Raw genomic sequence first — 23,601 nt, forward strand, 5'->3', positions numbered from 1 at the left:
GCCAACGGGAAGGACCTCTGGGTTCTGCTGCAGGCATGGGGCAGATTGAAGGAACAATCTTTTCATATCTATCCCTCTAGCTCTAATTTGGTGTCCAGCAGCAGAGGACCACAATTAGGTCAGTAGATCTGGTTTGAGGCTCATTCTGCTCCTAACTAGCTCTACTACCTTAGACAAATCAATATCGGTAGCCATTAAGCCTCAGTTTCCTCGTCAGGAAAATAAGGATAGTCATCCTTCTACTCCTTCCCCTCATAAAATTGTGAAAAAAGCATTTTGCAAGTCATAAAATACCACATAAACTTTGAATGGATATTAGGTTCTATTGCCAAGAAATCTCCCTTACTACCTAGGATCCAGAGAACCCCAGAAATCAACTAAACCTATTTCTTATTTTTCCATTTTATTATTCTCTACTACCCCTCCTCCAAGGAGTAGTACACCCAGTCCTGGCTTGGCTTCTCAGGAGAGTCTGGAGGGTATGTCTTGGTCTGGCCCTCAGTACTTCTCTTTGTTTCCCATACCTCCTCCTCTTCCCAGACACTGTACATCACAGGGCTTGTGGAGGGCATAGGCATAGGTTTATAGCTTAGAGGGGTGAGCATAACTCGACGGAAGAGCTGGGGGGAATATTCATGCATGCATAGTTCTGCATTCTCTTTGAAGTTCTGGGACTCAGCATCAGATGGTATGGGGTTGACACCATACACATAAGTTTCTGTTTCCATCTTGGACTTTGCTTCTGCCACCTTGGAAGGTTTTCTTGGGTATTGTTGGAAATTGTCATCAGGCAATGGGGGACAAGCTAATGTCCCTTCCCGGTATTTCCAAGGCTTTGGAGAGTCCCTCTCATATTGATAATTGCAAGGGGACTGATACTGGAAATTCCTGTCATCTCTGTCGGAAAAACTGCCATTTGGATGTTGTTTAGGTTCTGGTGAGTAAAGTGAGTGTCGGTGGCAGGATCCTGGGGGGATCTGGTCAGAAGTCACAGGATTCTTAGTGGATTGGCCACAGGCAGCAGGGTTCTGATGGATAATAGGATTCTGACAGACAGGAGGGTTCTGACAGACAGGAGGGTTCTGACAGACAGAACACTGCTGACAGATAGGACATCTTTCTGTCTGCTTCGGTACTGGAGGCCTGCAGATGAATACTTTCCGGGCAATGAATGGGACTACCTTGCGCTTGTTATCTGCAGAATGGGAAGGGGAAGGTGAGCAGAAACCTGGAAAATGGAACATCTTCTAGAGGAGTGGGAACCAAGTCAGAGTCAAGGGCTAGGTACTAGGGCACCCAGGTCCCTGAGGGAAACCATAAATTGTTGGGAAAGACCCAGTCTGGGGAGAGGAATGCCTGGGCCTTTGACCAGGGAAGAGGGATAAAGAAGTAGACTGGGGCCCACCCTGTCACTTACCTTTCTGAAAACATTTTTTAAGTTTCAGATAGCACCCAAAGCGACTCCAGAGCTGAGGGTCAGGGAGAAGGAAAGAGTAAACACCCAGGCATCTTGGTCTGCTCATCACTAAGGACCCTATAATATGGGTCCCTGGCTATCCCTTCCTCCACCCCTTCCCTCCCAGGGTAATGACTATTTCCTTGACCTATTCCCTGACTCCCCCAGAGACCCCAGGACCCAGACCCTGACCAGAAATGCTACATTGATCCCAACGTTGACAGAGATGATGAGGCCCAGAGAGATCAAGATATATTCGCCCAGGTCCTGGCAGCATTCAAAGCCAGGACCTGGACATGGATTGGTCACTTGCTTTGAATATCTCATGATGGGGGGGGTCCCAGGGCCACCTGGGGCCCCCCGGCCCCCCACCCTGCTATGAACTTATTCTGGAAGTCAACGGTTATGGGGAAGAGGTGAGTCACAATGGAATGAAAGCATCACAATAACCAGGCTGCCAAGGTATCAATGACTTCCCCACCACTAGACTTCTGTATAGCCCCAGCTAGGCTAAAGATTCCCTAGACATGAACCATTCTTGCCTTACATTCTCCCTCTTTTTCAAGCCTTCAAGTAAACTAGCTTTCATCTCCAGACCGTGACCTGATTCACACTTTCAAAATCCCCCTTTGAATAACTTCACTGAACTCCAAGTCTAACCTTGGACACTTACTAGTTGATAACCCTAGTCATTTAACCATGTTTGCCTCTTTTTCCTCATCTGTAAAATGAGCTAGAGAAGGAAATGGCAAAAATCCTCCAGTGATTTTTGCCAAGAAAATCCTGTCACAATCAGACGGGACTGAAATATCTGAACAACAACAATGCTCTTATCTGGCTGTCTTCACTTTGGGGAAATGGGGTCTTGCCTCCTGGACTAAATTGATAACTTCCCTTGTTGACCCATCACAGCATGTTTTGCACTGACTATACATCCTACCTCCCTTTCCCTCAGCATATAAGGATAGAAAGGAAAATTCTATAATCAGTAATTAGTGAGATATTAAACAACTCCTACTTACTCAGGTACAGGTTAGATGATTTCTAAGGTCCCTTCCAATGTAAAGATTCTGTGCTTTCCAAGGACAATGATTAGCTGGATTGGGTACAGAGGAGGACAGTTGAAGGATATTATTTAAAGGGACCAAGGGACAATTTGGCCTGGAGATGAGACTTGGGGAACAAGCTAGCTAGCTTCATGGCTTTCAAGTAACAGGAATTTTTATTTTTCCTGGCTCTAAAGGGGGGAGGGAGGAGCAGATGGGTGGAAATTACAGGAAAACTTGGGATTGTTGTGAAGAAAACAATGTTATCAAAAAAATGGTTTGGGCTGTCAGAGGAAATGGTCAGTTACCTCTCACTGGAGGCCTGCAAGGAAAAAGCTGGACCACTAAACTTTTTGAGTATCTCATAGAAAAAAATTCCCTTTAGTTTCAAAATTTCCTTCTGCTGCCTGCCATTCTGTGAAACTGGGTTTTCTGATTGTTTTTGTGGGATTTTTTTTTTTTTTGGAGGTGAAGCTTGGATATCTACCTCCTTCAGTCCCAGGGTGTTTCTACCCTCCTTTGTTGTGCATTTCTCTCAATAGGAAACTCAGTCCCACTCCCCAAAAGTCTCCCTCAGAGATCCATATGTGCACCAATCCCCCATAGCAGGCATGACTAACAGTTAAACTTTTATATTTACAATATCTCTTCATCATCTTTTGCCAGGTTTAAAAATGTGTACAGAGCTGCTAGGATAGGGGGTTTGTGGGTAAGAGTGGCAGGAGAGAGATGGAGACTTAGGGGAAAATTGGGGGCTAGGTGGTGGAGTCCATGGCTGAATCATGGGATACCCCATGTCTATTCCAGCCCCTCTCTTGTGCCCCAATGCTGGAGGCATATGTACTGGGTTTCAGGGTCCAGGTCCCTAGAATCTGGTATATGACTGTCCAGAGAAAAATGAGGGATTAGGTTGGGGACCAGGAGGTGGAGATGGTGAAGGTCTATAAGGAGGGAGGCAAGTTCTAGGTCAAAAGTTGGGGAGGGGCAGTTGGGTAGCTCAGTGGAGTGAGAGTCAGGCCTAGAGACAGGAGGTCCTAGGTTCAAACCCAGGCCTCAGCTACTTCCCAGCTGTGTGACCCTGGGCAAGTCACTTGACCCCCATTGCCCATCCTTACCACTCTTCCACCTATGAGACAATACACCAAAGTACAAGGGTTTAAAAAAAAGTTGGGGAGACAGGATAAGTCTATACCTGGGGTGTCAGTAGAAGGGCATAGGTTCCTTCCTGCCCCCCACTGGTTTGGCACCAAATGGCCCCAAGAAATTGGAGCAAATTTTGATTCTTTTCCTTATTCCCTCCAATACCTTATCCATTTTGGTCATCTTCCTTTTCAATTTTTACCCATTGGTTACCCAAATCCTTCTTTTTTAGGTTTTTTTTCAGAGGATAAACCCTATTTTACCTTACCACTTTAAATTCTTACTGCCAATGCCTCCCTCAGACAATCCTGGAATGGGTTTCCCTATTCCTACTCTAGTATCACCTCCCACTTAAGTCCAATACTGTACTAGGCCTCTGTTCCCTGCTGATAAGGTCTAACACCTCCACCCTCACCCCAAACTTGACTTCTCTCTCCCCACCCAGCCCAACCAAGGGCTTAAAGGATCTGAAGGAGAGGGTGGGAAAGCAAAAAAAGTCTAGTTATCTTAGGCAAGGGAGAAAGATAGACAAAGAGAGAGATGGAAAAGCAGAAGAAATAAAAAATAGGAAAAATTAAAACCATAAAAGGAGCTGAGAAGGGAGAGGAGGAAGAGGACATGAGAGAGAGAGAGAGAGAGAGAAAAAGAGAGAGAGAGAGAGAGAGAGAGAGAGAGAGAGAGAGAGAGAAAGAGAGAGAGAGAGAGAAAGAGAGAGAGAGAGAGAGAGGATTCAGAGAAGAGGAACTGAGGCAGAGAGAGAGATGGGCAGGGGCACAAAGTTAGGACCTTTTAGCTTTGTTTACCCTCCCCATATATCTCACTGGCCCACAGAGCCTCCTCCCTCCCCCTTCCCTGGGAAAGAGAGTCCTTGGCACTTGGGGGTAGGGTCTGACACACTTCAAACCCTTAGTTTGGCACAGATGAATGCTGGTAAGAGGGGTAGGGGGAGGACTGCCCCCCTAGACCCTGGTCTGGGACTTTGGTCAAACATGCATTGTCACCTTGGTCCCCACATTCCACCTCAGCCCCCTGTTGACTTTACCATCTCTATGGGTGGGAAGGGTTGTGTGTGCCTCCTCCCCACCCCCTAGAACTTATACAAAATAAAGGGCAACTTTATTATGTTGTCTGCAGCTAACTCCCCATGGCTTCTCTTGGCCTTCAATTTCTTCTTATCCAATGTCCAGGAAGGAATTTGGGCCTGGAGCCAGTGTTCTGGAGATGGGGGTTCAGGATTAGGGGACTCCTGGGCAGACAGGGGCATCCAGATGGAAAAACACACATCCACATGCAGTAACATGTCCACACAGGAAACGTACTTTCCCCATATGACATGTCCATATGGGAAACCGCATGTCTGACGCTCACAAGCAGCATGGGTCCACTTAGATCCACTCCTCTCCCTCCCACCCAATGGTAAGTCTGTGCCTATCTGTGGTGGAAGACTCATGCCTATACAGGAGAACATGCTTCATCAGACAGATGCCATTAGGAAAAACATGATTCACTGGGTGTCCCTGTGATCACCTCATCCATCTTTCCTAGGTGTCAGCCCCTTGGGTTGGCAGGCATTCCAACCTCACATTGACAAGTATAAAAATGCCCACTGCCAAGGTCTCCTTTAAGAGGATGAGAGGTCAGGATTCTGGGGTCCAGTCCCTGGAAGGAATTTCCTTGAGGGAGCCAAAATGTGTCCAGAGTGGCCCAAAAAAATCCACATTCTGAACATGGGAAAACATGCCCCATTATAGGAAAATATACCTCCATGTGAAAAAGCAGGCCTTAAATGTGAAAACACACTTCCACATACCATAAGACCTGTGTCCCAGTAGGAAAAGTCATCCCACAACAAGTCTAAAGGCTGATGTCCGAATAAGAAAACGTATCTCCATGAGCAGAGTGCGCACATCTTGATGTGGAAACTTGTGTCCACCTTAATAAGGTGCCTTGACATGCTTGGGTGGGCATCTGAGCACCCCCAATTCTTCTCACCCCAACTCCTAGACTCCATGATCATTGTTGAGTCTCCCTGTTTGGTTTGGGGAGAGCTAAATGGGGTGCACTCCCTCCCCAATGCCACCCCCTATACCCGGGTAGTAGAATGGGGATGGGGTAGCGTGTTGTTGTGGCTGGCAGTGGTTGGGGGAGGCAGAGGGAAGGGCCCAAAAGGGTGGAGGGTAGGGGGTGGAGGGGGAGGGGGTGGACCCAAACCACTTGGCAGCAGGGTCAGGGCACCAGGGGCAAGGAGAGGCATGTCGTCCGGTGCCCGACGAAGGGCAAGGGTATAATCGGGTGGACAGGATGGGCGGAGGGTTTCTCCCGGGTCTCCCCCTACACCTCCCCCTCGCTTGAGCTGCAGTGACACCAATTCCTCCTCAGGCAGCTCCCGGCCAGCTGTGGGGAGCAGGGGGCCCCCACCAAGCCCTCCTGAGCCTGTGCCCCCAGGTGGGCTGAGCCGCCGGCACCGTAGCTCCTGTCGTCGGTCCCGCTTGTAGTAAAGGGCAGCAAAGGCTAGGATATTGAGGAAGAGGAGGGAGGCACCAACAGCCACAGTGACACTCAGCTCTGTAGAGTAGTCCCTTGAATCCCCTGGGAATCGGTCATAGGCCCGAGGTCCTGGGTCTGGTTCAAGCTCAGGTGGAGTGGTGGCTGGTGGTGGGGGTCGGCGGGTGCCAGTGGCTCCGGGGGGTGGACGAGGGGGCCATCGGGTAGCGTAGGGTGGCAGGCGGGTGGTAGTAGATGTGATGAGTTCAGTGTGCAGATTGTGAAGGTGGGGCACCAGCTCTAGCCAGAAGGCCACCTTGTTGGCACGGTAGTTGTCCCGGACTCGGGGTTTGAGGCCTATGTGCAGGTACTGCTTCTCTTTACTGTTGAACTTGCTCCACACGACCTCCTCAAATCGGTTGGGCTTGGTGTGGATGAACTTGGTGTCCTGGGGAACTGGCTGGTTGGGATCACTGCAGGGATCGGGGAAGGAGAGTGGAGGAGTGAGATTCAAAGGCCCAGAGAGAAAGGCAGTGACAGAGATAGAGATTTATCAAGAGCAAAGAGACATGTAAAGGGAGAGAAATGAAAGAAGTGAGAGAAAGAGAAAGAGACAGGAGGGAAGAGATAGATGATGACAAAGGAAAAAGAAGCAGAGATACATACCATAGCTAGAGGGATAGAAAGAGCAACAGAAAAGGACTGACATACAGAGAGATCCCCAAGGCTTAGATATCCAGAGCAAGAGAAAAGAGATTAAAAAAAAAAAAGTAAAGATTGTTACAGAATAAAATGGGAAAGAAATGAGGATGGAAAAGAAGGAGGGAAAATAAGAAGATAATAAAGAAGAGGAAAAAAGAGAAGAGGGCATGAGGGGAAGAGAATGGCAGTGAGCAAAAGAACTGGGGGAAGGTGAATAGAACAGAAGAAGATGAAAAGAGAGACAGAAACAGAGAGGGAGTCAGGTGCAAAAAAGATAGGCAGGGAAAGATTGAAACAAGACACCGAAACACATAGTCAGAGATGTGGGAGAAGAAAGGAGATAGAGAAAATATATAGAGATAGAGTCAAACAAGATGGGCACTAAGAAAGGAATAAGAAAAGACAGACATAGGGAGACAGGAAAAAAAAAATTAGGAAGGGGAGGAATGGAGAGGAGAGAAGGGAGAGAAGAAAAGGACAGTAGGGAGTAGGGAAGGGAGGAAATAAAAGAGAGGGGAAGGAAGTGATACACAGAAAAATAGGGAATAGACTCCATCACAGGAAGGGGGAACAGGGAGACATCCTTGACCTCCCTATCCCTTGTTTCCTCCTCCAAAAGTAGACACCCTGCCCTCCCTCTGCCTCCTCCCCCTCACCCAGTCTTGGCGAAGTTGGTCCAGTAGGTCATGACAACAGCGCTGAGCATAACATCATTCTTGGAGAAGTTGCAGGGAAAGAGATCCGTGGCACCCACCATGGGTACCCCAAACACGTAGGGCAGCTCATCACCATGAGCTGCATCAGCCCACTCAGGCCTGCCCTCTGCCTGGCAATGATGGTAGAAAGTATAGAAGTAGACAGGTGATTGGTAATCAGCATGAAGCTTTGCAGTAGCCACGGCTGGGGCCACCCACTGGTGATCAGTGAAGAGAGCCAGGAGTGTCTTCCGCCTCATTTCACCATTGTCTCGATCAGCCCAGTCTGTGTACATGAACTTGATGGTTTCTCTCAGGACATCCTTGCCTTCAGGATAGCCATAAAGGTTGTCCACAAAGTTGGAAACGGTGAAGTCAAAGGCGCTAGCTGATACCCCATCCTCACTCTCTGCTGAATCCTCCACGAACTTCAAGCCCTCCCCCTGGTTGACACCAATGAGCATGTCATAGTTGAGAAATTCACCCTGTTGCATCAGGATCTCTGGGTCATCTGGGACCACATCTCCATCTACTACTGGACCAAAGGCAATGTGGTAGCTAGAAGAAGAAAGCAAAGTCAGGTCTTTAGGGAGAGACCCTGATCCCTCCTAGATTGGTGAAGCCACAGGCCCACCATCAACTTTTCCTAGATCAAATATGGCTACAGAGCCAAGTGAGTCTTTCCAGGCTTCTTACACTTCCACCCCCATATATGCTCTGATCCAGTGACACTAATCTTCTTGTTACTCAAAGAGTACATTGCATCTACTAACTCCTCAGAATTTCCCTGGCTATTTCCCATGCCTAGAATTCCCTCCCTAATAATTTCTCCCATCTGACTTCCCTGGCTTCCTTCAAGTCCCAGCTAAAATCCTATCTCTACCTTCTACTTGAAGTCCTTTCCAGTCCCCCTTAAATCTAGAGACTTTTCTTGATTGCTTATCTCCAATTTATCTTGGATATATCTTCTTTGTACTATCTCCTCTGTTTGCCTGTAAACTCCTTCAGAATGAGATTGTCTTTTTACCTGTGAATTCCCAAACTGGGCTCTTAACCTAGTACCTGGAACATTGTAGTCACTTAATAAATGTTCATTGCCTCACTGATGGCCCTACCCCCTGATGCTGGGAACCAGAAGCACTGGTCTCCCATACCGAGCTGGCTGCACATCCTGATCAATAAGCTCTCGAGAGGGTTTTCTTCGGAGACATTCCACGACCTCAGCATTTTCTTCCTGATTACAGCCCACCTTGGCTGCCAACAGTTGTGTGTACTTGAGTGGCTGGTAGTTTACAGACCAGCTGGAGATGGCTGTACCACTCTGGGCAATGGCTTTCTGGAACAGTCCTGGAGGTAGGAAGCAGGGAATTGGACACACACACACACACACACACACACACACACACACACACACACACAGAGGAATGACTGCAGTGGGTGAGGGAGCTCTGCAGCATTCACCAGCAGCAGGGATAGGACTAGGGAGACATACTCAGGATTTTTTAGGACTGCTAGAAGCAGCTTAGCTGAGGGGGGAAGGAGCCAAGGAAAAGGGGGATGTCCCTCCAGATAGATTCAACTGGGACTAGGGAAGACAACACACTGGAAACCTTTAGGAGAGGGGAATGAGAGATGCTGGGGATCAGAGATGAAGACACCTGGGTCCCCCAAACAACATGCCAGTACCTTCGGAGTGATGAGAGAGAATAAGCAGGTTAACACATGAGGCCCCAGCTCCAGAGCCAAAGATGGTAATTCGCTCTGGGTCACCTCCAAAGTGCCCCACGTTTTCGCTGAGCCAGCGCAGTGCTTGGATCTGGTCGAGGAGCCCATAGTTACCCTTGGCAGCCTGGTCCCCTGTGCTGAGGAACCCTGGGGCAGGGTCGGAGGGTGGGGAGAGAGGGAGATCTCAGGGAAGGTGAATGGAACCCCCTCAGGCCCTTCCAGAGGCACACCCCCAGTGCACTTAGAGCTGGCCTACCCCCATTTGTCTAGCCACACCCTTTCGGGGACAGGACACGCCCCTGCCGGTCCCAGCGTCCCTCCCTCCCTGCATTCTTCCCTCCCTGCGGTTCCCCTTGTAGCCCCAGCAAGTCCTGCGCTCTCACCGAGCACACCGAGCCGATAGTTGAGCGTGACCACAATCACGTTGCCATAAGCGGCCAGGACGGAGCCGTCAAACATGTTCCCCGTTCCCTCCATGTAGGAGCCCCCGTGGAGGAACAGCATCACCGGCTTCTTCCCCGAGTCCCGGATGTCTGGTAAGGGCGGAGCCACAGCGAGGGGTGGGGTCAAGGCGGAGCCACGGGGATGAGGTAGGTTCGAGGGTGGAGCCACATTAAAGGGAGGGGTAGAGGGCAAAGACACAGTGAGCAGCAGGTAGGGGCAAGAACCACAAAGAGAGGTTGGATCACAGAGAAAGGAGGGGTCAGGGAAGGAAACAAGGAAACACCCAAAGAGGGTGTGGGGAGGAGTTGAGAGACTCAGAGAGAGAGAGAGAAAAAGAGAGAGAGAGAGAGAGAGAGAGAGGGAGGGGCAAAGTGAGCACAGGTGCTCTGGGGAAGACCGCATTGCATTTGGCTCCCAATCCTATGTCAGAGGCTGAGGGATAATTCCAATGGAGATGGTTCTCTTTCCAGCGGGGCAGACAGAATGAGGGGTGCGGGAGTCCGGAAGAGGAGGTGAAGTGTAAACCAAGACCAGAGTTACCCACTCTAGAGGGCCTTTAGTCCCCATAGGCCAACGTGGCCCCTAGAGTAATAGATAGGGACTCCAATAGTGGATACACACACTTAGATCCAGACAGTTGCCCCTGAATCTACCCCTGCCCAAATCCAGACCTGGCACTTTGTGCCCTGCTAAATCAAGTTCTCCTAGTGTTTCCCCACACCTCAAGACCCAGAGCAAGAGCAGGGCTATGGAGACCAGCTGAAGGGTAATCATGTCATTCTAGCAATGGGAAATATCTCTAGCCTACCACTTCATGGCAGGGCATCTCCTACCCAACTCCTCAACACAGATTATGTCCCTCTTGCACACTCTCCTCATTTCTTAAAGTAACCCTTGTTGCTAAAATGGGGCAGGCCCTTTTGGAATGGGGTTCTAGTAAGAGAAGTTAAAGGCTGTTCATTTCCATGGGCCTCAGCCCTCTACTGTTCCCTTGGGTGTGTGAGAAGGGAAGGGGATGATGTAGTGTTCTGGGGTTATTGGGGGAGGGTCAACCTCCCCCTCATCCTAAAGCCTTTCTAGGGCATCTCCCTAGTCATCATAACAACACCCCCAGTCTATTTCACTGAGGGACTGTTAGGGAGAGCCTATGAATGAACTAACGAAATCCCTGAGTGCCCAGACTTCATAGAGAATCTATATTCTCTCTATTTCCTATGGGATAATGTGTGTCAATAAACTTACATATATTAAATGCTATAATTATTCTTCATCCTCTACCCCCAGGGAATTGGCTAGAGCCTAGGAACTTTAATTCTCCACTCCACTTTAAGGATCTCTGAGATATGGCACCTCACAAATAGGAGGGGCCAATTCAACCTCAGGAGATTTCTTCCTCACCTTCATTCACTCTAGGAAGCTATATAAGCTAACAACCAGGATGGAGGTCACTGTTATCTACTTCCAGGACATCTGGCAGAAGAGCCCAGGGGCTTCCTCAAGTCCTGAATGCCCTTACCTATTCCAGGAACCTTACTACAGTTGTATGACCCTCCAGCATGCTCTTCTCTCACCTGCAGGAACCCCATTCTTCCCAGTGCCTTGGTACTCCAAAAACAGATCTACAACATCCTAAACTTCTATGCTTCACAAGTCTCAGACATACTTGCTATCCCAAATTTTTATCTGCCTCCTTTCTTAGGTCCCCTTGTTAAAACTTCCTCCAACTCCTCACAATTTCCTGTTCATCTATTATGGAAATGCTTTTGACCCTGTTTTTGAAAGAGACTGAATTCACTCAGAGTATTTCCCATTGTTTAGTCCTCCCTTTGTCTTTTCTCCCAACTTTTCATCATAAGTCAGAGGAACATAGAATGTCAGAGCTGAAAGGGATGTTAAAGACATTCTCTAGTTGAAACTCTTCTTTCAACAGGAGAGGAAGAAGAGGCCCAGAGGCGGACTTGGTGGTGAGCCTAGGACTTCTGATTTACATGTCAATAAAAGCCTCCTGCTCTTTCACTTGCTATGATCTCCAATGCCTCTCTCATAACAATCCAACATATCCAGCCAAGGCCATAGACCCTTCCATCTATCCAAATTCCAGAGTCATAGGACAGTTTCCCTCAATCAGTTGCCTTCTCTTGAAAGCTACAGCTGTACCCTGTGTTCCTAGTGCTGATCCCCTCTCCCCAACATGCCCTCCCCAGCCCAGCACCACCACTCTCCCAGTGAGGGGGGAAAGGGGAGGCAGAGGGGTGCAAGGCAGGGCAGGGAAGGGTAGGGGCAAGGGGCAACAAGAATTCAAAAACAATGATGACAACAAAAAAAGAGATCAAGAAAGAAGAAAGAAAGAAAAAACCCCAAAAGCAAGAAAATCATGGGCCAGATTCAACAAGAAAAGAAAAAAACAAAAACTTTTTTTCGGGGGGGGGGGAGAAAAAGAAAAAAATTATTTTCATTTTCAAAATTTTATAGCAAAATTTGGGTCCCGTTTTTTAAAAAGTTTCCACTTTTTAATGATTGGTTTCAAATGTCACTGTTATCTGAACTTTATTTGTTTCCCAATGCTTCAAATTACATCAGTTTCTAATTTAAAAAAAATTTTTTCCATTTCCCCCAACTCTCCCTAATTTCCAAATTTCTCCAGATATCCCATTTGACTCCCAATTAAATCCCTCCAAGATTTAACATTTCCCAAAGATGTTTAGAGTACCAAAGTATTGCCAGTTTCTTCTAAGCTCTAAAAATATTCCAATTTTCTTTATTCTTTTCATGATTCTAATTTCTTTTGATGCCTTTCCATTGAAAATTCTTTAAGAAAATATTGTTTTCATCCACATTTTCAATTGGGTACAAAAAGTTTATACAATTCTTTTTTCCATAAATTAGGAAAAACCTTCCTTATAATCCAGTCCTTTCCTTTCCTTTCCTGTTCTGTCTTTTCCTTTCCTTTCCTGTCCTGTCTTTTCCTTTCCTGTCCTGTCTTTTCCTTTCCTTTCCTTTCCTTTCCTTTCCTTTCCTTTCCTTTCCTTTCCTTTCCTTTCCTTTCCTTTCCTCTCCTCTCCTCTCCTCTCCTCTCCTTTCCTTTCCTTTCCTTTCCTTTCCTTTCCTTTCCTTTCCTTTCCTTTCCTTTCCTTTCCTTTCCTTTCCTTTCCTTTCCTTTCCTTTCCTTTCTTCTCCTCTCCTCTCCTTTTCCCTCACTTCTCTATGCATGTGTATGTCTAGTGTAAAGAATGATTGTAAAGGGCCCTTAGGGATATGGGATTTTAGTCTGTGTTGTTTGGGTACGGTGGGCCAGGGATCCTGTGTGTCATTATCGGCAACCACATGCAGCAGCGGCATTTTAAAAAATCTACCTGTGTCTGGCGGGGGCGGATTGAGCGTCGACTCGTCACGTTTTTTTGTGATCGGACCTAAGACCGGGAACACAAAACAGAGAAAAAAGGACAATTTTGTGGGGAAAGATGGGGGGTCGGGGAGGTAGTGGATGGGGGAGGGAAGGAGAGAAAGCAGAAAAGGGAGTGGGGCGGGAAAGCAGGGGAAAAAAACGAGCCAAAAAAGCAAAATGTGTTTGCAAGAAAAAGAAACCAAGAAAAGAGAAAAATGCTTCTACATCCCAATTTTGCTCCCCCCACCTTGGGAAAAAAACACACCCAAAAAAGGCTGTTTATTCTTTTTTGTGGGGGTGGGGTTGGAGGGGGCAGGTGTGGCTAGGCCTGGGGTGGGAGGTAAGTGGGTAGGCTTAGACCTGTCATAAGAGATATGTTGAACTTGATTGGAAAGGACTTGTTTCATTTATTCTGTTGGCTCACAGCTAGAAAATTAAATGATGTTAGAAGGAGGTGGGGCTACAGGGAGGAAGGGGGAGCCCTGCCTAGGAGACCCTAACTCCTGCCCCCCCCCCCACTGCTAATGTCACCTTTTCCTCTCCTTTCCCAGGTTGGACTGGATGGGCATGGAGGAGGGTGAACTAAAAGGAGATCCAAGCATTTCTATTCAGAAGGTGGAAGGCAAGAAACATGACCCTATGTCCTCTGACCACTTGCCCAAAGTTGGTTAGGGTTCAGGTCAGCAGTAGTTTTGCCTCTAGCATTTCCCTTCCTTCCTGACTCACAGGTCTGGTTTCTCCAACTTCTTATCCCCAGTTTAAGTGTCCCTTTCTTCAAGAGCCACCTCCTCAAACTCAAGGTGGGATAAAAGGAAGAAATGGATGATCTAAGTTTTGTCCTTCTTCCTATAGCATTCCTCTGCTCCCTCTCAGGGATCTAAGCCATTCCCTGGGGAACCAGCTTATCCTGTTCCAAGATACTGCTCTCTTCAAGGAGAAAATGGAAATTGCTTACTGGAGAAGTCCATAACCTTAAACTTCATACCCTGCTTTCCATCCCAACCCAACTGTGTCATTCCCAAACCCCACACTCTCAGAGCCCCAGACCCTGGAAGATGAAGGGGCCTATTTGTCGTGGGAGAGGGAGTGCATGGAGTAAAAGAGATACTTAGAGAACAAGAAAGTAGGGCAAGCTCCAGAGAAGAAAGGGATGGGAGTAAAGACCAGATAGGTACAGAAACCAGGGTTCCACCTCGCTGGGAAAATCAGTCATCTAGCACCATGATTCATGGGCTGGGGCAGGGGCCAGAAGAGATCATAATTCTAAGTGAATTTCTCCAACCTAAGAACAAAGTACTTTGGTGATATGGTGGTGGTGGTGGTGGTGTGTGTGTGTGGGGGGGCGGGTTGGACCACTTCCTTCTGTAGGACAAATAGATTTCCTTGATGTAGGAGTATGTCTGGAATAACTTTTAGATAGAGTGAGATTTCTGGATCTGAGTGATATTGTAGAAGAACAGAGAAATGTTAGGTGGTAAACTGTGAGGCATTTGTAGAATAGATTGTATATGGGAAGAAGTAAAAATATTTTTAAGAAAGTTTTGTGGTAGATTGTACACATGAGTTTGGGGTAGGTTGTATGTATCTAAGTAGTAGATTGTCTGGAACAGTAAATTATGAGGATATTGGAAATATTCTTGTGAACTGGGAAGATGAGAATAAATTATTATTTATATATGTGTGTGTTCCGGGCATTTGTATGTAAGAGGATGGATGGGCATTGTGAGGAAATTATATGTATCTATGCTGTTAATGGTGGATTGTATATATGTATGCAGGACACTAGGGATTCTTTATGTGAGTATTAGAGGTAAATTATGTGTGTGACTAAATGGATATTGGGGTAGACAGCATGTGTAGGGGAATGTGAGAGAATTGCTTACGTGTGGAAAAATAAATTATTTGCATGTGTGGGAAGTGTTGAAATAGATTAGGACTTGCTGGATAGGGGATTATGATGCATGTTTGAGGAGATATGGAGAAAGGCTGAGTATGGGTGAATGCAGAGGATAAACTGGACCTCACATGCAATATTAGGGGGAGTGTCAATTAATCATGATCGTGTGAATGCATGGGTAATTTTGCAAATAGACTGAATCTGTCTGAAGGGATTGTCAGAGATAATTTGTGTTGTGTACATGTGTCAAGGATGTTGGGGATAGATGATATATAGGAGCTGGGATGGTTCGTGTTAGAAAGTCAAAAGGCATTTATTTAGGGCTTACTCTGGGTATTTGGGAGGTGGGTTGTCTACATTTGGCCCTGTGACATTGGGTATTTGGAGAATATTTTCTGCTTCTTTGATGAAGAGGGTATGGAGGATTGATTTTTGAGCCCAGGGCTGGTATTTTCTCTTAAAGGTAATTATCACTGGTAAGTGTCAGTCTAGGGGATTTTTTTTATTTTAGAGTGGATAAGTAGTTTAGAAAATGTCTATATCCTTCAGGAATATTTAGCTAGGGAGGCAGAACAGTTGGAAGCAGGTAGAGGGGGAAGGAAAGGGTAAAGGAGGTGGGGAGAAGTAGGAGGGCTTCCTTGAGTAGAAAAATCATCTTTATCAAATGCTGTGGTTTTCTCTTTAGGATAGTAGAGGGCCCAAGTGATATATTTATTTATGAAGTAAGTATATGTGGGAGTGTGGGGACATATGTGTATAATATGCTCCAGAGTGTGAAGCCATATATGTATATAATATAGTCTGGGACTTAGTGTGTGTTTATATGGGAAATGTGTATATTTTCTGGGATAGGATGTAGTGTGACATGTGTGGGGGCACATAAGTGTAAGAGAGAAGGAGAAAGGGGGGAGGGAAAGAGGAGGGGGAGGAAGAGAGAAAGAGAGGGAGAAAGGAAGGGAGAGAGGAAGGGAGGAGGGAGAATTATCATTTGCCTTGATGAAAAGGTGCTTGTGGGTGGAGTATGGAATCTGTGTATGAAAGGGCATGTGTGTATCAGACCTAGGGAAGGGGGCAGACTTGTACCACTAGTCTCTGCCCTTACCATCCTCAGTGGGCACGTAGAGGTTGAGGTACAGACAGTCCTCACTCTGGTTCTGCACGTAGCCAGCGGCAGCCTCCAGGTTGTCCGTGAACCAGACCGGGAGCATGATGGCTGGGAGGGCGCCGTGGAGGTTCTGGGGGCAGGCAGGCGGGAGGGCGGTAGCGTTCCTCACCCCAGGCCACGAGGCTGGTGCCTCAGGGGGCTGGAAGCGTCGGGCCCCCAGAGGGGGTGTGGCGTAGGGGACCCCCAGGAACTGCATCACCGGGCCCAGGATCTCGTTATTGAGTTCTCTTCGAACTCCCCGCACGCGCCCATACGCGGTGCCAACCACAGGGAATCGCTCCTCCCCAGCCCCAGGACCCCCTGGGACCCCTCCTATTGGACCCCCTCCTCCCCTCTGAGCCCCCACCAGCCCCACCAGACACAGCACCAAGAGCCACATGCTGATTGGGGGGGACCCCCCCTCCCTCCCCGGGATCCCCCCCTCGAAGAGAGAGAGAGTGAGGGGGGGAGAGGGAGGGAGGTCCCCCCCTCTCCCCAGGGGGAAGGATAGGGTGGGGGAAAAGGGGAAAGGAAAGGGAGCAGGGAGGGAGGGGAAGTTAGATTGGGGAGAAGAGAGGTCTGTTGCGCTCCATGGAGAGAGCAAAGGGTGGGGAATGGAGGGGTAGATGGTAAGTGGGGGAAGACGGCAGGACCTAGAAAGAGATAAAAGAGCAGGCTTGGGGATGGAGAGACAGAGGGATACAGGAAAAAGAAAGACAGGATGAGGGAGGGAGATAGAAGCAGAGAGAGAGAGAGAGAGAGAGGAACAGGAAACAGAGGAAGAGAGGATTAAGACAAAAGCAAAACAGGAGGGGAGAAACAGAGAGAAGAGACAAGTGGTTAGTTAGAACTCAGGTTCTGCATTACTCCCATCCTTCCCACCAACCCCACAACCCTACCACCCCCAGAACAGAAACAGGGCAAGGGATAAGAAGAGCCAGTATGGTCAGTAGTAATTAAGGTACTTGAGAAGGAGCTCAGGTCAGCATAGACCCAGGTTCCTGCATTCCCACAGCACAACTCTCTTTGGGGTTGGGGATTTAGGTTCCTACATCCTTCTTCCATACTTCCTAGCCCCAGCTCCTTTCTAGGGCCTGAGGAGTACAGGTTTACTTACACGAATGTACACACACACACACACACACACACACACACACACACACACACACCAGGTGTTGGTCTGGGGGAGGAGAGAAATAGACTTGGAGGAGAAAATAAAAATACCAATTCATTAATTAGCTGGAAGTGGTGATTTGTTTATCTGTGTTAATTACTTTGGAGCTATAATTTAACCACCACAGCAAACTCCCCACTCCTACCCTTGCTCTGAGGTAGTGCCTGGGACCCAGGTTTCTAAGCCCCCAGGTTCCTTCTCCTCTTCTCCATCCCTCAGTACCCTCCAACTGTTACCCATCTTCTTTCACATAGCTCCTTTCTTTCTCTTTCTCCCAAAGTTCCAGGGTTTCCAGTGAGCTAGGGACTGGACAACTGAAAGCCTGGATCTTCTGACTGGGGAGGAAGATTTACATGGGGGTAGGGGGCAATTTCTGGGGAAAGATATGTGATCCTGGTGCTGGTTGCCAGGACAACAAGATGCTGCCCCGCAATGTTACCGCGGCAACCAGCTGCAGCTTTAACCCTGGAAGGAGGCTAGGGGGTGGAAAAGGGGGGCACTAAGGGCTTTGGGACCAGAGATGCTGGGGTCTCTACTAGGAACTGGGATTGGAGGAGTAAGAGGGGGGAAAACCCCAAGGCCTGGGACACCAGACTCCTGGGTCCCTCCCACCTTTAGAGCTAAAATAAAAGAGCCTGTATGGGGTGGGGAGGAGTTGGGGGTGTCAGAGAGGCCTGAAAACCCCGCCTCTTGCCCCCCTTGTTAGCCAATCCTAGTATAGCATTAGTGACCCAGGCCTGCAGACTCTGGTGAATAGGTAGGGAGGGGGAACTACTGATGTTAGAGTGGTGGGGGGTGCTCAAGATGAACACAGCAACTGCCCCTTGACAATATTAGTTTCTGTCTACCCTAATCTTCTAGGTCACTACCAAAAAAAAAAAAATCAGAGGTTCCTCACTGGTAATGGGTTTGCCACTTACATATCTCACCTGTCCCTCCACCTCAAGCCAGGACTCCCCCTAATGGTTCTGACCCCCAGATCCAGCCTTTTCTCCTTTATAAGGCTCAACCAGCCTATGTTTCCCTTTTCTCTCCTCTCCCAGTTTGCTAAGAAGAAACCAATAATCACATAATATTTGTTGGTAAAGCACCTAGATCCCCTGAAAAAAAAAGCAGGATATAGTGAAGGAAAGAAATCTAGGGTCTGGGAACTCAGATGCCTAGGTTATTCTTACATATTCTTTCCTTCCCTCCCCTTCCACTGCCAAAGCTGTTTGCTGACAAGGGGATTTCTTTGGGTCATTTTTGGAGCCAGGAATGTTTGCATGCCTGCCAGACCAGTTCTCTCTGCAGGTGTTGATTTATTCTGGAGATGAGGATACAGGAATCCTCAATAATGCTCCAGTCCTATTCCTTTCCCACCTACCCCCCTCCTCAATTGTCCCTTCTATTCTTTCAGAACCCTGCCCTCTCCAGTCATTTCATATCCCAACTCACTTGGGTCTTGTTTCACTGCTTCCCATCCCCACCATTCAGCTACTTCTTTACTTCCTATTCTCTCTTTAGTTCTCTCTGCTCTTCTACCTCTGCCTCCTTCCCATCCCATCTACCCATTTTTGTCTCTTTTTCTCTCTTACATCTCTCCCTCCCATTCCCTCCATCTTCTAACACTTCTGATCTCCATTGGTTTCATCCCTTTTCTACCTACATCCCTTTCTCCCTCTCCTTCGTCCTTCTTCCCCTTCTTTCTCCATCTCTTTTCTCTTTCCCTCCATATCTCAATGCATTTTCCCCTGCATTTCCTTTTGGCCCCCTAGTCTGTCCTCATCTCTCTCCCCTGCCCAATTTCTTTCTTCATCTCTTTCTCATCTCTTTCCCCTTCCTTTCCCCCAATCTCTCCCTCCCATCTCCCTCTCCTCTGTTTCTTACACTCATCTCTGCCCTATCTCTCTTCCCATCTTGTGTCTCCATTTCTCCTCGAATCTTTCTTCCCCATCCCCCCCCTTCTCTCTCCCAATCTCTCCCTCCCTTCCTCCCTCCATCACCTGCTCAGGCCTGAATCCCCAAACCCAAAGGGAGTTGGGGGGCAGGGGCTCAGGCCTCAGCCCCCTCCCCTGCAATGGAGAAATGGATTGGCCAGGAAGGGGGAGGAGGAGGGGGAGATGGGAACACACAGGGTCTGTGGGCCCATTGAAAGGATCATTCATGGACTGGAGAGAGAGAGAGACAAAGAGACAGAGACAAAGTGACCAAGACCAAGAAAGAGAGGGAGAAATGAAGATACAGATATATAGGGGCTGAAGATGGCTAGAGAGAGATGCAGAGACAGGCACACGGCAGACCCTCTGGGGCCCCTCCCCAGCCTCTTACCTGCCTCAACCCCGGGGCCGTGGCTTCTCCATCTGGGGCTCGGTGTGGGGGAGGAGGGAGGCAGACAGGGTCCTTAGGGGTGCAGGGGCCTTAGAGCCTCCAAACCCGGCAGACCGGCCCCCCCCCTCTACAGCGCCTCACCCTACTGGGGAGGGGGATTACCCCAACCCCCGGGGGCGGGCCCGAATCCAGTCGCTTCCGTGGGAGAGGAGAGGTAGGGTACGAGGCCAGGGAAAGGAGAAGCAGATGCCCGCCTAGGAGGGGGCTGGGAACCAGGAATCCCGCAGCGGGGGTAGAGTACGAAGGATTGGAAATCGCTGGATCCCTGGAGATATTCGAAAGGGGGTGGGGGCGTCTCCCGATGGGACTTGGTTGAGGAAGAATTGAAAATGGGGAGAAGGTGGCGGATCTCACGGATCCTGAGGGATCGGGGATGGGGGGGGTAGTCTCCGGAGATCCTAAGGGATCTGAAGGCTGTCGGGAAGGCCCCACGATGAAGCCTCTGAGCAGGAGGGAATTAGGTCGGAATCCTTTGGGAGGAGGAGGGATCCACTCGATCTCGAGTAAGGGGGCAGAAAAATCCAGGGGAGATCAGAAAAGGTCGGGTTTTGGGTCCCTCGCCGACCTCCCCAACCCTGGGCTGGGGGTTTGGGAGCCGGGTTCCAGAGATCCTGGGATTGGGGAAGGCTGAGCGGGGACAGTGTCCCTCGGGGGATGATGGAGGTGGAGGAGAGGGATTGTGGGGGAAGCGCTTAGCTGCTGGGCGGCCCGAACTCCTGGTTCTTCGAGCCGGGGCCCGCCCGCCCCTCGTCCATCCCAGCCCGAGAGTGATGAGCCGCCGGCGGAGCAGCCGCAGCAGCCACGCGCGTCACAGCCCAGCTGCCTCCCCCTTCCCTCTCCCTCCCCCCCCAACCCCGCTCGAGCTCTCTACTTCCCTTCCTCCTTCCCTCCCTCCCTCCTCTTTCCCCGGCCTACAGAGCCTTGCATCCCCTCACTCTGAAGTCCTCTCTCCCTCCACCCATCCCCTCCCTTCTTCACTCCCGCCTCCCCGCTTCTCTCCCATCCCCCCTTTCCTCCTCCCTCTCTTCTTGCTTTCCCCCTCCCTCTCCTTCCCTACCCCAACTTTAGGTACCCCTCGCCTCTTCTTCCCACATTGGCCCCACCTCTCCCACTCCTCTTGCTCCTACAGAGACTGTGGAAAGGTAGTGGAAGTACGGGTAGGGGATGGAGGTGGAAGGAAGGAGTGAAAGAGGGAGGGGCAGTGGCAGATAGAAACCTAGAGGCATCGAAGAGATTGAATGAACCTAGTTGGACTAAGAACAGAGAAGGAGGTGAGGAGAGGAGGAGGCGCGAGACAGGTGGGGCCGAAGTGAGAAGATGCAAGGGGTACCTGGGGTTGGGGGTGGGGGGCGGCTCCCTCTTCTGGACATTTCTCTCCCTGCCCTAGGCGCTGATTTGGCCCTGAAGGTCTGGATGATGGGGAGGTCGGGACGGTGGAGAGGCCGGAACTAGGGGGCTGGGGTGTGGCTTCTGGTAAACTTGGGTGGGGGAAAATGCGAGTCGAGCTGCGGGGTTGGGGGAGGGGGTGGGGGAAGGTGAAGAGAGGCAGAAAAAAATGGACCTCCCGGCCTCCCGAAGCAGGAAGGAGGAGCCCCACAAGCAGTGGGTGGGGCCTAAAAGAAATGGGGACCAAAATCGTCTTTCCCAAGGTAGGCAGGGTTTGCAGCACTCGAGGCGGGGCTAGTGGTAGTAGGTGGGGCTGGGAGGGAGTGATTTCGGACTTGAGTCCAGTTCTAGGTGGCTTCTCTTCGTTTCCCCCCGCCTCTTGCCCATTTCCTAATTGGTTTTCAGTTCTTCCGCCCGCAGGGCACCTCCGCCATTCACCAGCAGCTTCGCAAACAATCTTTTCAACTTGGTTGAGGGGTGCGGGTGGTAGAAGCTAAAATTAACTCAGCCAGGATTGGGCAGTGGGAAGCCTTATTTGCATAGACGATTGGGATTGGCCAGACTCTAGCGTCCATGGTCCGGAATTCCTAAATCCAGTGACCTTCTACAGCCATGGCTGGACTAGGCGCAGCTTTCCGTCGTTTAGGCGCTGTGTCCGGAGCCAGTGCCTTGGGGTTGGCCACCTATGGGGCGCATGGTCAGGGGGCCTGGGCGGGGCTTAAATTATGGGTGCAGAGCTGGAGGGGAGAGGGCTGGAAACCGGGAACTGGAGATGAGTGACTTCTAAGGGGTCAGGGGGGAAATTGGGAGCGGGGCTGACTAAAATTGGTAGATGGTGGACTTAAGTCTGGTTCGGGCCTGCCCTCGACCACCTTTATGGGTTAATTTTCAAAGCAAAAGACCTTTGGCCAGACCTACCCAATTTCACTAAGATTGGCTATCTTGGCTCTCTGTCAGTGCCTCTGTTTAATCAGAAGCCGCGAGCCCAGGCTTATTTTGGGAGACCCCTTTATCCTGGGACTGACATGTTAGGCGCGATTACGATTTCATAAAGTACTTTGATTGGTGAGTCGAGGTGAATTTTTACTGTTTTTCACAGGTGCAAACATCCAGGACTCGTATCGTAAGGAGGTGAAAAAATCTTATCCCAACTTTGCTATTTGCGTGGCTCTCGGATGGGGTGGAGGGAGTTGTTGATGGTCTTTAGGTGGAGGTATAGAGAGAGACAGAGAGCCACCGAAAGAACTGGAGTTTGAGGAAGCCAAGATGTGTGGGGGTCTGCATGCCAGGTGCTCAGCGGGGGAGGGGCCATGGAAACCTTAAGGAAAGAGACACTTCGATTCTTAGACCAGGAACCTTTAAGGGAATGGAGAGAGAACTGTAGATGTACATTTAGGAATCCCTAAGAAAATTCAGTTCTTACATTTTCTTTCATCCTCTAGCTTTTTGAAAAAACCAACAAACACCACTTCATCCACAGCATGGCTCTGCTCTGCGTCCCCCTCTGCAGCAAACCGGTCTGGGTAAGTTTCAGAATGCCTCCAAACCTGTTCATCCTCTAGCCAGGCCAGGATGTCCTCTCCACCAAAAGTTTACCTTCAGGGAGGACTAAGAGCTTTCTTTTTTGAGGGAGTGAATTCTGTGACTGGTCAGGGCTGGATGGATAAGACATGGAGAATGATATCAAGGGCTAAGGACTTGTGGGAACATTCCCAAATTGCAGGAGGAACAGAGCTGGTATAGTACCCTATTCTCAGTTCATGTTGTTTCTGAGCTTCACATGCCTGTCTTCTCGTTTACTCTCAGGCAGGGACTTTGTTTACCTCCGGGATCTCCCTCTTCTGTGGCAGCTTTTACTACCACGCCCTGACAGGAGACACCACTGCAATACCAGTTGCCCCTGTGGGGGGCTCCCTGCTCATTCTTGGCTGGCTCGCCCTAGCTCTTTGAGGTGCTTCTCCTGTATTGTCCCACCCTACCAGTTTTCAGACTAACTTCTTTAGTCATGAAGCAGCAAGCCTATTTTTGTTCCAGCACTCCGGTTGTACCTGGGAGAAACAACCAACATCCAGTGGGAGACTGGGGAATTTGATTTCTCAGTCTTTGCTGGCATTTTGTTTGGAGATTGGAAGTGAGAAGACAATTAAAAATGAAATGTAGAGAACTTTGGAGTCTTTATTAATCTCACCTGCTTGGCAGGGTGTGGGAGGAATTTGACCTGAGGGACTCTTGTCTTTATATTCTTTCCTTTGATAATCTCATCTACTAGACTGGCTTCAACTATGACCCTTATATTAACTTCATATATTTACATGTCCCTTGATTTTCTTATCAGCTCTGATAGGTTCAATTGCCAGCTTCAATAACCAGCTACTAAGGACTCCCATTAACCTCTTCCCCAACCATAGTTCCACTTCACCAATGCCCTGCTTCCTGAATGTCCCTTCTGTTCATAAAAATTAAACATTTCCAAAACAGAACCTTTCTCCCTAGTTTCCTTCTCCAAATTTCCTATTAAGGGTAGCACCATCTCCCAGATACACTGGTTCGAAG

General features: G+C 49.1%; 3 protein-coding genes across 7 annotated transcripts; 1 reads left to right on the forward strand and 2 right to left on the reverse strand.

Moving 5' to 3' along the window:
• Positions 1-369: 369 nt before the first annotated feature.
• LOC123245561 (spermatid maturation protein 1-like) lies at positions 370-1,834 on the reverse strand. The gene is made up of 3 exons (XM_044674510.1): positions 1,649-1,834; positions 1,418-1,469; positions 370-1,195 (listed from the first exon to the last, which is right to left on the reverse strand). The coding sequence occupies exons 1-3, from the start codon at positions 1,781-1,783 to the stop codon at positions 417-419; spliced, it is 966 nt and encodes a 321-aa protein (XP_044530445.1). The 5' UTR covers positions 1,784-1,834; the 3' UTR covers positions 370-416.
• A 2,927-nt stretch (positions 1,835-4,761) lies between these two features.
• NLGN2 (neuroligin 2) lies at positions 4,762-16,518 on the reverse strand. 4 transcript variants are annotated; one of them, XM_044672849.1, is made up of 7 exons: positions 16,077-16,518; positions 13,046-13,102; positions 9,632-9,781; positions 9,210-9,395; positions 8,678-8,870; positions 7,485-8,081; positions 4,762-6,599 (listed from the first exon to the last, which is right to left on the reverse strand). In XM_044672849.1, the coding sequence occupies exons 1-7, from the start codon at positions 16,516-16,518 to the stop codon at positions 5,726-5,728; spliced, it is 2,499 nt and encodes an 832-aa protein (XP_044528784.1). In that variant the 3' UTR covers positions 4,762-5,725. The 4 variants fall into 4 exon arrangements, with proteins under 4 accessions (XP_044528784.1, XP_044528785.1, XP_044528788.1 ...); XM_044672850.1 differs by having other exon boundaries at positions 9,204-9,395; positions 16,077-16,410; XM_044672853.1 differs by lacking the exon at positions 13,046-13,102 and having other exon boundaries at positions 16,077-16,410.
• Positions 16,519-21,202: 4,684 nt separating this feature from the next.
• Positions 21,203-23,212, forward strand: TMEM256 (transmembrane protein 256). Of its 2 annotated transcripts, none has more exons than XM_044672174.1 (4): positions 21,203-21,311; positions 22,148-22,179; positions 22,491-22,571; positions 22,855-23,212. In XM_044672174.1, exons 1-4 carry the CDS (start codon positions 21,218-21,220, stop codon positions 22,996-22,998), a joined length of 351 nt encoding a protein of 116 aa, XP_044528109.1. In that variant the 5' UTR covers positions 21,203-21,217; the 3' UTR covers positions 22,999-23,212. The 2 variants fall into 2 exon arrangements, with proteins under 2 accessions (XP_044528109.1, XP_044528110.1); XM_044672175.1 differs by lacking the exon at positions 21,203-21,311 and adding an exon at positions 21,634-21,745.
• The last annotated feature ends 389 nt before the right edge of the window (positions 23,213-23,601 follow it).

Source organism: Gracilinanus agilis, chromosome 4 (genome assembly GCF_016433145.1).
Source record: "Gracilinanus agilis isolate LMUSP501 chromosome 4, AgileGrace, whole genome shotgun sequence".
NCBI lineage: Eukaryota > Metazoa > Chordata > Mammalia > Didelphimorphia > Didelphidae > Gracilinanus > Gracilinanus agilis.

Excerpts from the sequence above, each read along its gene's own strand:
- NLGN2 (XM_044672849.1), bottom strand. The coding sequence starts at position 16,518 with ATGTGGCTCTTGGTGCTGTGTCTGGTGGGGCTGGTGGGGGCTCAGAGG. Across the intron at positions 9,396-9,631 it reads CTATCGGCTCGGTGTGCTCG|GGTTCCTCAGCACAGGGGAC; the intron begins GTGAGAGCGCAG and ends ACCCTGCCCCAG. Across the intron at positions 6,600-7,484 it reads ACCAACTTCGCCAAGACTGG|TGATCCCAACCAGCCAGTTC; the intron begins GTGAGGGGGAGG and ends CGATCCCTGCAG.
- TMEM256 (XM_044672174.1), top strand. The coding sequence starts at position 21,218 with ATGGACCTCCCGGCCTCCCGAAGCAGGAAGGAGGAGCCCCACAAGCAG. Across the intron at positions 22,180-22,490 it reads AGGACTCGTATCGTAAGGAG|CTTTTTGAAAAAACCAACAA; the intron begins GTGAAAAAATCT and ends TTCATCCTCTAG. Across the intron at positions 22,572-22,854 it reads TCTGCAGCAAACCGGTCTGG|GCAGGGACTTTGTTTACCTC; the intron begins GTAAGTTTCAGA and ends GTTTACTCTCAG.
- LOC123245561 (XM_044674510.1), bottom strand. The coding sequence starts at position 1,783 with ATGAGATATTCAAAGCAAGTGACCAATCCATGTCCAGGTCCTGGCTTT. Across the intron at positions 1,470-1,648 it reads GGATCAATGTAGCATTTCTG|CTCTGGAGTCGCTTTGGGTG; the intron begins GTCAGGGTCTGG and ends CCTGACCCTCAG. Across the intron at positions 1,196-1,417 it reads TAAAAAATGTTTTCAGAAAG|ATAACAAGCGCAAGGTAGTC; the intron begins GTAAGTGACAGG and ends CCCATTCTGCAG.